Raw genomic sequence first — 16,851 nt, forward strand, 5'->3', positions numbered from 1 at the left:
AGCTCCTGTCCGTAATAACGGGGCGTCCGTAATAGCGAGTTGTCGGTAAGGCGGGAGTTGACTGTATTCAGAAGAACCAAATTGCCGATCTTTGTCAAATATGAAAGTCACGCAAACCTTATAAGCTGGTTTAAGAACTTGCAGAGTATTGTCGCTCCAAAAAAAGGTTTTCCAGTTCAGCATTAACTTAATACATCTAATGCCTGTCTACTCTGTAGTGTGGAGTATAGGTCGCCATCAATCCGAGTCTATCTTCCTCTATCGTGCACATTTTGAACCGCCTCCTTTTCATCATTTAGGCCTCGACACTTCTGCGCGATGTTCTTGAGGTCGTAAGGAATTATCGTTTAAAAAAAGTCCTTAGGGGAGTAATGATGGGAGGAAATTATCCATGTTGAAAGTGGTAACCGGTGTTTGAATCGAATTTTTTCAGGCGACTGTGTGGATAAGTCAGCTGCGCGATGCTACAGAACACAATCTTGGAGATGTGGGGCGGAACGCTGAGGATGTGGAGGCACTGCAACAAGATCACGAGAAACTAGAGGCCACCGCTAGAGTAAGAAGGATTTCTGTGCTATTTTAATCTTGACAGCCTTCAATATTTTGTTTCCACGTCTTTCGCCACTCTGGAATTTCTCTCGCTCGGGCGAAGGCAGACGAAGCAGACTTGTCTTGTCGCATTTTGAATTCTTTTTGCGCGTTAGAGACGTCTGAGATTCGCAGAGAAAAGTAGTTTCTCTGATTGGTTGTTGCTTAGTTACGAATTTTCGCGCGCGAATTGCAGCCAATCAGAGACACTACTCGGATTTGTATAGTGCTACGTCATCGGTGTGAAATCTTCTTCGTCGAATCTTACTCGCGTGGGGCTGGGAGTGAGCTCGTGAACGGAGATGCCTCGCTAGCTGAGAAAACTGAGTGATTCTGGGAACCATTGTGAAAGAGTGACTTTGAATAGTAAATAATTATTTAAGGCGGGGGTACAGGTTAATTTGAGTGAAATTTAGGAGGTCTAAAGAAAGGAAAGAAGAAAGAAATTGTTTTTGAATCACCACTAGCCTGCGGACAGGCTCCCGAGTGGGGTTTTTCGCGAGCGAAGCGAGCGAAAGAGCGGGACCTGCCCCCGTACCGTACCTGCCCCCGTACCTGCCCCCGTACTCCCCCTCAGGCCCCGCTCTTCCGCTGGTTTCGCTCGCGGAAACCCCACTCGGGAGCCTGTTCGCAGGCTAAATCACCACCAGGTTGTCAGGGGACTGTCTGGTGTCCGTCTACTAATTTTAAACTTAAAATTTTAATTTTAAAATCACACTTAATCTTCAATATTTCTTATTTCTCCAAATTTTACTACTCCTTTAAGAAAAACTATCTCCTCCCAAAAATCTTCAAAATTCACAAAAAAATTCACAAAACACCGCAAAACGCAGAGAGTTTTTGGATTTCTTAAAACGCTAACGAGATATTCGCATTAAACCCACATTAAACGGTGGAAAAACGACTTTCACGTGAACCCTCGCCTTAAATAAAATAATTTTGATTTGTTACAGAGCACATATGACTATGGCAGACAGTTCCTTCAAGCTTCTTTAGTTCTAAGACGTACATGTCGCTACGAGCTGACACCAAACTACCAAATGGAAGAAAAGTTGAACAACGCCTGGGGCGACTTTTCATCGGCCATGGCGGAGCGAGGGGCGAGGCTATCCGTGGCACTGATGTTTCACCGCAGTGCAGAGAAGGTAATATTATAAAACATGTGTAACAACTAAAGAAGAAAGGCTGGAAAGAAAGAATACTGAAAGAATACCGTAAAAGAATACGCAAAGAATACCGTAAAATGCCGGTTATAAACCCCATCTCCCCAGTTATAGCTTCCCCTCGACCGCATATAAACGCCCCCAGTTATGAGCCCGCCCAATACCCCTCACGCCCAGGGCTAATCATCGGCATTTTACGGTATGTTGCTGGTGTTTTTTTTCTCCTAATATGAAGCTGGTCCAAGAAATAGAGGGGCTCAGAGCTGCATACATGAGAGAAGACCTCCCAGAAGACCTCACTGCCGAGTTAGTCGAGGAAGAAATCCGCCGACATTCTGACACCAGACATGCAATTGACAAAGAATACGCCGAGACTGTTGCCATGGGAAAAGCCTTGATTGACAGAATGCAATTGCCCCCCGTCTATGGAGAGGACGGGGCTCCGAATCGCCCTCCTCATCTCTTAGAAGATACACTCGTGGACTTGGAAGAAAAAAAAGTGGCCTGGGAAAGAGTCTGGCAAGACAGGGATGAACGACTTCGTCACTGGCTGAAACTCGGAGACTATGAACAACAAATGCGTGAGGTAAATGCTGCTTGAACAGTAAGCTTATTTTCACACGGGATTCGTTCGGGACGGGACATCGGACCTGCTATCCGTACCGCCTTTCTGGTCCTGGGCCCGGTTCGATTTTTTGACCTGCTTAAAGGGAACCTTCACTCATACGACAAGTTGACGTTGAATTGTTTGAAATAATGCCTAGATTCCAAATTTTACAAGACAAGGGAGAAAGAACATTTATGCTATTTAAGGAAGCAGAGGATCTTTTGTGTGAAACAACTGGGCAACCATTTAGGAGGAGTGTAGCGTCTCTCGTAAGCTTTGAATTCTACTTGTCCTCTAGTGTAGCAGTTGCTACTGGACTGTATTTGGGGCTACGGACATTGTTCTAGATATTTGTTCTATTGTTCTCTCGAAGCAGTACACACGGAGCAGGGGGGGGGGGGGGAAACTCCCTTTGTTAAACGACTGAAAAAGGGGACATAGCGGTGCCGGGCAACCGAATGTGCGCGGTAGCTTTCGAATGGTTGCTAAGGGCACAGTGAATAGCTTGACAAAGTCATTGTTTAGTTCGCATGTTTTGGTCTTGACCGTGCACAAAACACAATAGCTATTTGCATTTTGTTTGTTCTTTTGAAGTTTGCCGGACATCAACAACAAACAGTGATAACGGTGTCCAGTCTGGCAAAAGTAGGGCTTGCGAATTATACCAATTAAAAATAACTCCAATGATTCTGAAACGATTTACCATTTTTTGGTTTTTAAATGTCAACCTTGACCAATTTTTCGCTTGGTATTCCACGCCGCCAAAACATTCTCAGTGACGTGAAAGAAAGAGAGGTGAGAAATCAGTGGCGTGAAACATCAAACGCAAAAACCGTCACTATTCGCATTTCACACGCATGCAATCATTTATATTTAAATCTTTCTGAGAAAACAAAACTTTGGGTGACGTCTTTCTTAGCAACGGCTTGATTGATATAGACTCGCACCGTTTCCAGGCACTGCTATGTCTCCAAAGAAAAGTGCCGACTTTCTTCCCCCCCCCCCCCCCCCTGACACGGAGCGACTTCTTGCAGAGACCTGTCGCCTAGTGAGTCCCGACCTTAACGTGTTTTTGTTGTTACTTTGAAGCTTCTTCTGTGGGTGAAAGACAGAACAAATGAAACTGCGGAGAACAAACACGTGATCGGCGAAAACCTTGCGGAGGCTGAGGCGCTTAGTTCAGAGCTCGAGGGACTGGAAGCTAGACTCAAGGTTTGTATCACGTGATGATTGGTTAGCAATCAGCAAATACAGTCAACTCTCTCTTAACGGACACCTCTTAGACGGACACTCCTCGTCTCTTTTTTTTTTTTCTTTGGGCCCGTTTAAGTGTATGTGTGTGCTGATTGGTTTCCAACTGCATATAATAACACCTGAAGCGTCCACAGCTTGTCCGACCTCTTTACTTGGTCGGTAAAGCGACAGAAGTTGTAAAATAGTTTCAGTAGTCCCAGAGGAAAAAGTACTTTGCATTCATATTCAAGTTTTCCAAGGCCAAAGCGGCAAACAATCAACACTTCAAATCACACTTTTTGCTACCTTATATTGTTACTTATTTTCGCGAAAATGGAACGGACATTTTTCGCGGGACTAATTTTCACGATTAACATAAGAATACAACATAAAAATACAATAGAAAACGTTTAAAATAAATTTTCGCGGGTTTCGCGATTTTTAAAAATCGAGAAAATTAAGTCCCGCGAAAATGAGTAGCAATAAGGTATTTCATCCATGTGAACAAAACCAAGTTACTCAAACGGCTCCTAAAATGGCCTGGTTCCTCTTAAAAATTTTTTTAAAGAATTTTAAAAAATCGAAAAAAAAATGTGGTGTGTATTTATATTGTAACCTTTTTTCCGGCATTATTCACACCTGCTTTAACACAACCTTGTCCCCAGCTGGGCCATTTCCGCTTTCAAGATGGCGGGCGTGCGCTTAGACTGACGCCGGGGACAGACGACCTGACATGACTGACATCGATTGTGACACGAACTGTTTATATGCAAACAAGTCTGTTTCGATCTTGTTTCTCTATAGATTCTCTACTAGTTTTTAACTTTGCGACAAACTATTGTTACTCTTTGCATCTTTTATTTGACTTTTCGGGCATTCTTCACTTCTCGGGGTTGGGGGGGGGTACTTGGTCCTGTTGAGCAGACTCGACCACAGGCATCTGGGAAAGGAAGCTTGAAGAAAAATAGTTTCTCCGCGATTTTCGCTTTTTGGGAGAAATAGTCGTGGAGCAGTTAAGTAGCTTGCCCAACCCGTTTTAGCTTGGAATAATGATAAGTAGCAAAGTCAGCATTGTTATTGTTAGGAAAAATATCGTGCATCGTGAGTAATCAAGGGTTTCGAGGGCTCGGCGATACAGCCCCACCCAAAAGTGTGGAATGTATTGGCTGGCTATTAATAATCGATCTTGCTTGAATATTTTAGCGCGTATTGTACGGTTTTATAGCGCAATGTACCTCCTTTCCCGCCTGAGGTGCCTACTCTACAATTATATCCTGCTTGTGTTTTGTGACCTTTTGCGTTAAATCTCGCCGGGAATGTAGTTAATTGCTGGGAGCAGACTCTTTGTTTTTTTCTGTTATTGGGAGGGACGTCTACAGGGGTTCAAAAATTCCACTCGAACTCACTTGCACTGGTCAAGCTCAAAACAAGAGTGAAGTGCGGTTGCATCCCGATAACCGAACCTTCAAGGGTAATCAAAAAGGTTTGAGTAAGAGTATCGGGGGCGAGTATGGAAGGCAAAATTAGTAAGAAAATGACGGAGGGGAATCGAAAAAGGTCGAGTAGCGGGGGTCGGGACTCGACTGTAATTCCGAGTCGAGCTGGCTTTTCAGATTCTTGCGTATCGTGACGAAAGGGGGGACAGAGGCCTCGCGGCGCTCCTTCCACGTTGATTTGTTGCAGTTGCGTCGCGCGATTGACAAAAATAAAGAAGGAGGGAGACAGGTTTCATCTTTCCTCTCCCACGCAAATAATTTCTTGATCTCGTTTTCTACGGCTCGAACGAACGTAAGGGATGTTTTGTGAATTATCTTCCGAGCCACCTTTCTCTATTCAAGGTTAACGGTTTTCAACACCCGGGCAAGTGATAAGAGCAATGATGATTAATGAAGGCCTTCGCGACAAAGGTGACATTTCATCGACTGACAAGAAAAATATGGATACGCGCGGTATACGATCGACGAGAATTTTCTGGGATGAGGCTGCCCCGGCCCCCTTTCCGTACTAACACCCCTCCCTACCGGGGCTGCTCTTAGGCTGTTATAGCCTGTCTTTCTGTCGGAAAAATGGACGTGACGTTTTACAGGGAATCGCAAGACCAGACATAAAATCATTCTGAAGTAGAGCACGGTTTTTATAGCACGGATCTAGGGTCTAAATAGTGAGTTTTTTTGAGAGCCGCGGTTTGAAACCCGTATCCAAAATTCTGAGAAATGCCCTCGTTTATTCCAAGAAAATCGAAATAAATATTCTAGCATATGAACCGTGACAATTGACATTTCAACGTTGTTGGAATTTAAAGCTGTCGATTTTGTTAAGTTGTGTACAAGCTTGCGCACTGTTGCGAAATGAAAGCCTTTTAAGGAATAGTGACCAGAAAAAATTTGTGGTAAAATCGTAAAACACTGTCAAAATAGATTTTTCCGTTTTACTGAGTTTGACAGCTTTGTGTCACGCCATATTCCAAAACGCGTCGGGCATTTTTCTGTTTGGTATGTATATATAAGGAGTATATTAAAAGCTACCTTTGTAAATATTTTGTAAGCGAGTTTTTTAACGAAATCACGGTTCTCGCTGTATTTAAGGGCCAATTTTGCCTTCAAAATCTTTCCTTAGTTTCTTTTCATTCGTGTGATTTTGCCCAGACATGTAATATGATCCCTTTCGACTTGTCCCTGAAATTCCCGCGTGCCCGCGAAAAGCGAGCTGCGACTGAATGAAGGTAAACATTTGCCGCAAGAATGAAAAGTATTTATTCACTGGGGCGTGGAGAGCGCTTTGGAATTTGGTTGGCTTCAAGTGTGTTGGTATTTTTCGGCATTTTAAGTTTGCATAAGTAATCAGCCTTTGATTGTCCGATCTGGGATTTGGGCTGAATATCTCAGCATCCGTGCAAATCATCTGTTTTTTGGTCGGATTCCGAGTTTAAACGCTCGCGCCGAAGGTAAGTTGATAAATGAGATTTCGAATATTTATTCTCGTGGTAGTCATTCTTGTCCAGCGTGTTTCTGACGGTGAAGCCATTTCAGTGTCACGATCGCTCCATGAGACGTTCAAACTCGAAGTAACACATTGTTGGTTTCTGTTCGTTCGATCGAACGTTCCATCGCGTTGGATCAAGCGTTCGATTTCGTTCCTTTTCGCATCGCTTGCTTTGAAGAGCTCAGCGCCGTGGATGCTTCCAGACGATTTTTAAGAGGGTGCGAATTCATGCTAGCAAAAGAGCAATGCATTATTGTTGTGGTGGATAAATATTAATTGATCAATTTGTATACAACCCTTGGAAATGTTTGAATCCGAACGAAACCAAACGAAAATCGATTTGGTTTTACTCTGCTTGGAAAGATCTTGATTAACGAACGCATTTCTGTGGTTTGCTTTCTGTACTTGAGGGTTTATTAGCGCAGACTTCCATTGTTTATTAACGGTATTGATTCTTTTTACACTAGAGGTACTTAGTCACAGATTTTAAACACGAAACTGCGGCTTCCTCGCAGACTTAGAGTAACAATACAATGAAAGCGTAACGCCGCTATGTTTGATAATTGACTTATCCCGTGATGTATTTCGTGTGAATTATAACGCGAGAGTCAACCACAAACACTTGCAAAGCTCGCGAGTGTGTGTATCAGAACATCTCGTCTAATTAACTTTCAAGTTCGAACGATTTAGTTTTATGTTAATTTCATTAAAGTAACTTTGCGAAATCGACACGATGATACGGAATCTTGCTGGCAAATTCATTTCATTGCATAATTTGGGCGTTTTAAAAACATTTTTCGCTCCTAAATTATAAGTAACGCGAAGCTTTTCTTGATGCACGATTTTCTTGCTATCTGATTGTGTGTTTGGTTCTTTAAAACTTTTTTTGATGGGATTAATTAAAACCTCTTACATGTCTGCTCGGGCGATGTTAACCTCGCGCGATCAAACGTTCGATTTTCTAGAAGACATAAACATTCGCGAGGACTTAAGCATTCGAAATCGTACTGCGGTTCACTTCGTTTTAATAATATATTTAATTTCTTACATCGAAGACAAGTTGGGTATTTCGGGAAGTGCCATACTGTGTATAAACAAAGCGCCTTCGCCACGGGCCTGGAATCTCGTCAATGGATTTCTAGGAGTAGTCTGTTGCGGCGATTAAGGTCAAAAGGTCAACTAAAATATCGTCTAAATATCTACAACAAGCCCGAATCTTTATGAGACAACCTTAATTTAAGAGGCCTGCGAGAGATTATTTAAGGAACTTCCAAAATTAAAATGACTTTTGTGTCGGTATTTTGAAGTGTAGCAAATGAGTCGGTTTGGATTGATAATCTTTGAATTCCATTTAACCTGATATCATACAGAAAATTAGCCCAGGCAATTTACATCTCACTTTTTGTTTTTTTGAAGCAAGAATTTTGAATGAATTTGAAATAAAATTACACACCAGATGTTTGTGGTTACTGCATCACAATTCAAGTCATTTAAGCCAGTTTTCTTATTGGTATATGTACAACTTGATCAAGGTGGCTCATATTGCGTTCAAGTGGTACTTAAAATTATTGTGATATTTTAAGGACCTTGTGGCATTCCACTGGAGGGACTATGTTTGTGTATTTCCTGTAGTCAGTTTCTCAATCTGATAAATATTTTACTTCACTTCAGTTGTCTGAAATTATTAAAATGATAATAATGGTATGTGGGAAATTGTGGATTAATGGTGTTCTGGAAAGTACTGGAATGTAGAGGTGACATCCCAGATTCTGGATCATTTACAAAGACAGTGAATAACTTCCTAAAAATAGTACCCAAACATTGCTTAGTCAGTCAAGAAATTGAAAAATTACTTGCAACATTGCGAAAAGGAAATGGTACCTGATCAGCTACATACTTAAAAGAGAGATACAGGAGACCAGCCTTTCTCCTACCCTCCCCCCGGGGGGGGTTTTGTTGGCCGGGTAAGCACTGGAGGGGGAAAAAGGCCCAAGCTCCAATCAGGGGGGAAATAGGGCCCCATCTTTGCTCTGGAGGTTGTTTTTTTTTTTTTTTTCTTTTTTTTTTTTTCCCTCCTTTTTGTGTTTGTGGTCCCCGTTTTGAGCACCTGGCTGGATGTACTATGTGTTGATGCATGATACTTTCTTCTAGACTAGGCCAAGTTGTTGGCCATTTGGTTTGCTCCCACCAGGGGGAAATAGTTTTTTTAGTTGGAATGGGGGGAAAAAAATTAGAAAGGTATATCTTCCTGGGTTGTTAGCTGCAGTAGTGTCCAATTCATAAGTTTTGATTACATTTTCTGACAAATTTCAAGTAGGCAACCAACTGGACATCAGATCTTATAAAAAAATTCTTAAAACGCAATTCTCCAAAGACAAAAGAAAAAAAAAAAAAAATAGTAAGGAGATTTTTGAACTGATCATATGTAAAAAGCGCAGTGCTCACGCCAGCTGGTAACTCTGGATGATTTCCATGGGCAGATTGTTATGTCATACACTGTTTACAATTTATAACTATTAGCACTTATTGGAATTGGGAACGTTTTGATGGACCTGTTATGTATAAATTACACATAGGTGTTGATCTCTTTGTGGCTAAATGCATTATTCTGTTGAATACACCTACCGGTAATTGCAATAACGTTGTCATAAAAAAAAAAAAAAAAAAAAAAAAAAAAAATAATAATTATTTTTTTTTTTTTTTTTTTTATATATATTTTTTTTTTTTTTTTTTTTTTTTTTTTTTTTTAAAATTTTTTTTTTTTTTTTTTTTTTTTTTTGTTTTAAAAAAATATTTTCTTTTTTTTTTTTTTTTTTTTTTTTTTTTTCTCTTTTTTTCTAACAACCCAAAGCAAAAAAGAAATTATTTGGTAATCTTAACCCTTTCAGTTTTAATCTTAAGAATATTTATTCTCCATACCGATTGCATTATATTTGTATTTAATATCCTGTTTATGAGAATTTTTACTTTAATTAGTTTTCTATTAATACAAAACACCTGCTTGACATCAGAGCCAAACCTTATAAATGCAGACACCACAAGAACATAGAAAGCATCTGTAATAAAGATATGTCTATAATTTTAAAGGCAGTTAGTACTGTCTGTAATAATGAGGTGTCCATATTATGTGCATTGACCAAGTGGGGTTGAAGTGTATTTTGATATCAAATTATGGTAATGCAATTTTCACATAATTAGATTTTGCTGATCCATTTTTAGTTGGAAATGAACACTGAATTACACTCTACATGTTATCTTTTTTCCCCCTTAGGACAAAGAAAAAGAAGTTGCCGAGCTCATCCATATTATCAAGTCGCTACATGTAGCTCCGACAGAAGAAGAAGGAAGAAGACCATATGGCAGGATGGCAGATTCTTTAGAGGAGGCCTGGAATGACCTCAATGTACAGTTAGAGGGAAGAAGAATACTTCTTGACACTTCTGTTGCTTTTCATCACAGTGTAGAGGAGGTATGAAAAAAAAAACACCAAACTTTCTTGCATAAGTACAGTCAACTCTCTCTTAACAGACACCTCTATAAGACTGTCATCTCTGTAAGACGGACACCTGCTGTTGTTCCCTTCCCTACCGTTTTTCAGTCATTTTGCTGTAACTAAACTCCCTATAAGACAGACCTCTCTTAGACGGACAGTTGGAGCCGGTCCCAGTGGTGTCCATCTTAGAGAGAGTTGACTTTATGTGGTGGATGGTTGCCTGGGGTAGTTGTTAGGCTGCGGACAGATGGCCAGCATGCTGCTCCAACTACTGGCAGGCCTTGCAATCTGGCCATGAGACCCTGGGTATCTAGGCACCCATTACACAGATATTGTCAACAATGTGCTGTTCCAGTAAAAATATCTATGCCCTCCAATGGAAGGTCTTTTGGATTAAACCCTTCATCCCTCTTGAAATTCTTGTTTAGCTTCATACTTGCCTTCAAAAACTTTCAGTTGGCTTTTAAAATCCCTATTCCCCTCAAAATTTCTGGTGACCTTCCTTGACTCCCTTGGGGGTGGGTATGGATTTTTCTCGGAACCACACAGTAACAGAGTGAGAAAAACTGTGATAATGGTGATGACAATTGTGATGAAAATTATGATGATGATGATGATGATGATGATGATGATGATGTTAAGTTAGAATAATTGTTAAGTTTGGAAACAGTGGGAACATTGTTAACATAATGATTCAAAGTGATAATGTTATTTTTTTGCTACTGTAATAATTACTTGTAGTTAGCATCAGTCAAATATTTTGTAGTTAGAGTGGGTTTGAACTGCATTGTGATTTGAATTATCCAACAAGCATAGATCGACAAGACATTTTGTAGATTTTGAATATTATGAATAAAAAATCATGAATTGCATGGAAAATGTTCGCTAGCACAAATCACTTTTAGTTTTAATTTTTATGTTTGATATCTTAGAGCATTGTTTTTAATCTGACTTTATAACATGAAATTTTGGAATTTTATTTGGTTTTTGGTTTAAAAAAGGGATTAGTGGGAATTGGAATAGGAAAATTTTTTATAATAAAAAAAAAAAAATATTAAAAATTTTTTTTTTTTTTTTTTTTTTTTAAATGGTAGAGAGGATGATTGTTGTATTAGTTTCTTAAGCCAATTATAAAACAGGGCAAACACCCTTAATATCAGTGTGATAACCATTGTGGTTTGAAGATGTTTATCTCAAATAGTGAAATTGAACACCCTAAAACACTTGGTTTTTGCTCTGTTGAAAAATAAATTACTTTTGTTGTCACTGTAAATATTATTGTTTGACCTGTTTGTTTGCACAAACCTTTAGAAACAGATCTATTTTTCAATCAACAAGTGCATAAACTTAGCTTAATTACATGTAAGCCCTTGTACACTACTTCAAAATCGTTCTCTCAGGATCCTATGTCCCAATTTCTTTGAGTTCCCTTCCCTTCCCTTGAGATATAAGGGAATCCCATATCAAAGCCTTTACAGTTATGTGCCGCATCCAGATTGATATCTTGTTAATGAAGGAGGGTCAGAGGTCACATTTTATGTATCTATTATTACCCGTTATCAGAAGTTGGGTGCAAAATGGGCTGAAAAATTGACACAAACTCTTGAAAGTTATTTTGAGCTATGCACATGTAGAGTCTTCTAGCTCTCTGGAAAAGACTGACCCCACATTCCTGTAGTCTGTGGCAATCATTTTTGGCTGACAAAAACTGTTTCAAAATAAACTAATAATTTGCTTGATATTTCTTCATGTGACATTTGTAATCTGTTTCTGACAGAAAGTTGAGTACTTCAAGTAGAAAGACATGTTCTCCTTGTGTTTAATCACATTCAAAAGAGCAATCTATACAATATTTTTATAGAATATTTTTTTAAATGGAAGCAAAAAAAAAAATTCTCATCTAGTATCATGATTCATCCAAAAAGTTGATTTGATTCATTTTGAAATTCCACATGAAGATTAACCCCTGGTAATGGATAAAGCCTGTTATCAAATATACTTGATTACTTGTTGAAGATAGCAAATGTAATTCTTTCTAAACAAAGTTCTTCTGTTTTAGTTTTGAATCCATAAGGTACTGCAAAATCTTTGTTCAATCAGACATGCGATGTAAATTTAATGTGATATATGCAAAAGGAAAAGGTCTTCATAAAATGTGACCTTATAAGAAAAAACTTGCCCTGAAAAATCTGTGGAATGCTAAGTAAAAAGCAATTAATCTTAAGGATTTATTATAATGATGCCTTTTATGGGAAGAGTGTTTCTTTTGCTGTGTAAGTTCAGTTTAAGATCTGGCTGTCAAATCTGTTCTTTTTGAGGAAAAAACTTTTGCTCCTTCTCTTCCCAATACTGTTATGAACTGTAAGTATTCAATATTTAGGGCTGTTGCTTATTGTCTAAAAACAAATCATGTAATCTTAAAAGAGCAATACACTCTGCATATCTTAAAAGCTGGGTCCTTCAAGGACCTTCAAGGCATTTTAGTCAGAAACTTAATGAATTGGATCTTGTCTAAGGTTACGTTTTGTTTTGATTCATTCAATCTATAATTTACAGACATGTGTTACATGAACTTGTGTTTAGAAAATTGAATCAGCCAGATTAAAAGTAAATCTAAGCTTTCAAAGCTGCCCTGAAATGGATCTTTAAAGGAAGCCAGACCATGTACAATGTTTCTATTAATGTATGAGTATGCGCAGCTGCTTCTGAGAATATTAACAACAGTCCTGGGGTGATATAATGTTTTTAATTTCCAAAAAGTTATCTGTGAATGAAAGTGATATCTGTAAGTATTAGTTTTGATTTCATATGACCCATCACAGTCTGACTTTTGAAAACATCTTGAATTTAGCAGTGGGCTGTTTATTTTGCTTCAAATTTCTGTTGATTTTACACCTACTGAATGTAACAAACAAATTTTATACATATTTTACATTATGATCAATGTAAACTGTTACTTTATATTTGTTTATTAGCAGCTAAGTAATGTTCTAAAGTTTGTTAGATAAATGCATTGAATATTCTGATTTAAGTGGGGCGATCAATTAATCCTTTTGGTGCATTTAACATCATTAAAGCTGTATTCTACCATTCTTCTTTGACAGTCGTAAAAATTTAGAAGAATGTTAATTAGACCATATGTGGCTAAAAATATCCTTTTATCATGTTAATTGAATTGTAAATGCTTTAATTAAGAAGATTAAATCAGGAAATTAATAGATTGAAGCTAGCTTGGCAAAGATAGATAAATAGTTTATTGATAACTTGGAAAATGCATTTTTGCTACAGGAATTTGTGTGTGTTCTTTTTGGTTATAACATTATTTTTATTAACAGATTATTAGTTTAAAGGTCTGACTATTAAAAGATAACAAAATCATCTTGGATAATTTGAGCCAATTGCTTTATTATTTGAGTACATTGTTATCACAGTTGGCTTTATGAAAGAGAATAAAGTCTTTGATTACCTACTGCAGAGAAATAGAGCTGATCTGTCCGAATACAAAGAGTTGTAAATTAAACTCGAAACTTTTAATTTAATTTTCCAGTTTAGAATCTCTGAAGTACTACATGCACAAAATATAGGAAGAGCATACCTCACGTTATTTCACAAAATTAATAATCTTCATTCATGCACCAAGAAAATTTTAAAGAACTTATTCCAACTTTCATGACTTCTACTGTATATAGAATAAAATGATTTGTACCATTATTGGGATTTTAAATCTTTCTTTTGGATATTGCTATTTATTTATGTGCAGCATTGTATGTACATGGCTTTTGGTTTATAAAAATGTAAGAATATCTTGACCAGGTTGTTAACTAACTGTACTTCTGTTATAGTGTAAGTATTTATTTTTTATTGCTAAGTATCACAAAAAAATAATTGTTTAGCTACCTTATTATAGGAAATTAACGATACATGTTGTTAATGCAAATTTCAAAAATTGTGTTAATTTTATTTTGTAAACATGTTTACTATAAGCATCTGACCAGGACTTTTCCTAAATTTTCGTTAATTTTATTACACGTAAATTTTGTTCGCATTGTTAAAATGCCTTGTTTTATTCCTATAATAAGGTATGTTTACCGGTATTTGTAATTTAGTTTGCATTGCTAGACCACCTTAGTTAATGCACTTTGTGCCTAATCCAGCTAATCATGGTTTAATGTCCAATAATCAGTTGTGATGGGAAATGTGACACTAAGTACCTTATGGCTGAGGTCAGCTAATACTTATGACCAACAGTGGGATTGGCTAATGGGCCAACAGAGTGATAAACAAAGAAGCATTTTATGGATCTGTAGCCAGCAAAATTCCATTGCCTGCTTTAAGCTAATTCACATGAGTTTACCATAAGTATTTTCGTCCTAATGATACCAGTTAGTGACAATATGATGGCATCAACCTATTGTCTTTAAAATCATGATTATCCACTTTAAAATTTGTTATAAAAACCTGAAATAGTGGCTGGAAATTTAGGTAAATTGATGGGAAGAGATGATGTGGAAGGTATATAGTCATTATTAGAATAATTGGGGCATTTTTACAACTTGACTATTCAAGTAACGTAATGTTACTGCTGTACATGTATCATGATAAATTTCAATCTTTAATTGTTTTTTGACTACAATACTAATTATCCATTTATTGTATTGTTTCTGAATAGTTTTCCGAAAAAATTGATGTCACACAAGATGAAATTAGCCGTGTCCTTTTAGCTGAAGATGTTACATCGTCATCATCCTTACTTCACCAACACCAGGAGCTGAGGAAAAGCGTCTTAGAATTATCAATGCAGACTTTATCCAGAGGTCAAGCTTTACTGGACAAATTACGTGAGGCCAGTACACATGCTGACATAAACAATAGCCACGCCACAAAAGCAGCATGCTACAGTGTCGAGCGTATTCTAGAGGCGTTGCATCATCGACGGCAACAGCTTGATGAACAGTGGAAAGAGAGGAAAAAGGTTCTAGAGCAATGTATTAAGAGATGCAAGATCGATGAGGAAATAAGAAAGGTAACTACACGGTCTTTGTGTGACTTCGTTTTGAGAGTAAATCATTTACTTGCACTGTGTATGTGCCTAGTGTTCAATCAGGATTTTGGAAAAGTCAGCAGGTGTTACATGTAATAAGACCATTACCATTGGTGATAGGCCTGCTGCCATAAATTCAGTTGATTTTAATTTGACAACTTACACTTGACAGCAACCTTTACTGTAATTACTGCGACTTTCAGTAAAGCGCAAAATTCTGAAGTTCAAAACCCAACCAGCCATTGGGTTTTTTACTGGTGCTAATCATACATGTAATTATGATGACAATCACAGACTTTGAAAATAAGAAACAAATAAAGTGGGTCAAATCTACCATTCACAATGTGTCCTTTTTAAACCAATTAAAGTAAACTTTTCTTTCCTGAGAGGTCTGCTAAGATGGTACAAGTCAGTGAAAAACACAAGTGTTCATTGAGTAGAGTTCAAGTGTTGCTGAAAGGAACAGTACAAAATGATGCCAGGGAGCAATGTTTTTCCCCAAACTATGTGAGGATCCCTAGCCTCCTGGCCTTGTCTTAGCTTAAAGGAGAAGTCCACTCCAGAATGGCCATTTATTTTCTTAACGCAAATATAAAGTTTATACAAAGATATGTTATTCACCAAAATTTCAGCCTCCAACATGCGCTATAACCCTACGAAATCTTTCCCAAAACTCAACAACTGAACGCCGCCATCTTGGAGCTGGTAATGTATGTGTGACGTCAAAGAGCTCAGCCTGAAGTTTGGCGGGAAAATTTAAATACTCGAAACTCCTTGTTTCTTCGTAGTGGCTTTTGTTTGTCAAAATGCCTGTTTGCGCAGCTCCATTTTGCTCAAACAGAGCTCCAAAAAATACAAAAACAAGGAGTTTCGGCTATTAAAATTTTCCCGCCAAACTTCAGACTGAGCTCTTTGACGTCACGCATACATTACCAGCTCCAAGATGGCGGCGTCAGTTGTCGAGTTTGGGAAAGATTCGTAGGGTTATAGCACACATGGAGGGTGAATTTTGGTGAATAACATATCTTTGTATAAACTTTGGAGTGAACTTCTCCTTTAAGGAGACTCCTACCAATAATATTTACATATGATGCCCAAGAATGCTAAAAAAGGGGGCCTACATACACATTCTATTTAGTGAGAAGATGGAAGGAAGTCCTTGCATAAGTTACCTGAATGTTATGGCGATGTTTTTGCCAGTGACAATTAAGTCAATTCAACCTTGTGTCTTGTAACAGATCACAAACTGGCTGAATGAAGAAGCAGAGGATTATCTCAGCTACCAAGAATATGGAGACTCAGCGGCATCAACACAAGTCTTGCTTGATGAACACTCCAAGTTTGAGGAAGCAGCAAGGGTAAGTACTCTGCTTTTAAATAGTGGATTCCTTGAAAGTGGTCCATTAGGACCTTTGTACTTCAAGAGACCATGTGGTTAGGGTAGAGTGCTGGAAAATAGTGTTGGTTTTTTTTTTTAAGTCTGCATATGAGCCTAGTGTCCCATCAGGCTGGAGTTTATCCCAGTTTTGATAGCATTAAGCTGCTAGAAATACAGTTTCTACTCCACCCTGGATGGCATTCTAGTCTGACCATTGCAGGGTACCCCCCCCCCCCCCCCAGCATTATTTCAATGTTACCCATTTATACACCTGGGTGGAGAGGCACTATGAGAGTTAAATGTCTTGCCCAAGAACACTACAGAGCGACCCCGGCCAGGGCTCGAACCTGGGCCGTTCGATTCCCG

The 16,851-nt window shown here is 38.3% G+C and overlaps 1 protein-coding gene across 1 annotated transcript in view; it reads left to right on the plus strand.

Annotated features, from left to right (window-relative positions):
* LOC144629484 (obscurin-like) overlaps window positions 1-16,851 on the plus strand; it is a 129,655-nt gene that overhangs the window by 6,034 nt on the left and 106,770 nt on the right. Inside the window, 7 exon segments of the mRNA XM_078487697.1 lie at window positions 434-556; window positions 1,542-1,733; window positions 1,987-2,337; window positions 3,448-3,570; window positions 9,845-10,042; window positions 14,736-15,089; window positions 16,346-16,465. Coding sequence (XP_078343823.1) covers window positions 434-556; window positions 1,542-1,733; window positions 1,987-2,337; window positions 3,448-3,570; window positions 9,845-10,042; window positions 14,736-15,089; window positions 16,346-16,465 — 1,461 coding nt within the window.

This window comes from Oculina patagonica, chromosome 11 (assembly GCF_052425735.1).
Source record: "Oculina patagonica isolate OP01 chromosome 11, crgOcupat, whole genome shotgun sequence".
NCBI lineage: Eukaryota > Metazoa > Cnidaria > Anthozoa > Scleractinia > Oculinidae > Oculina > Oculina patagonica.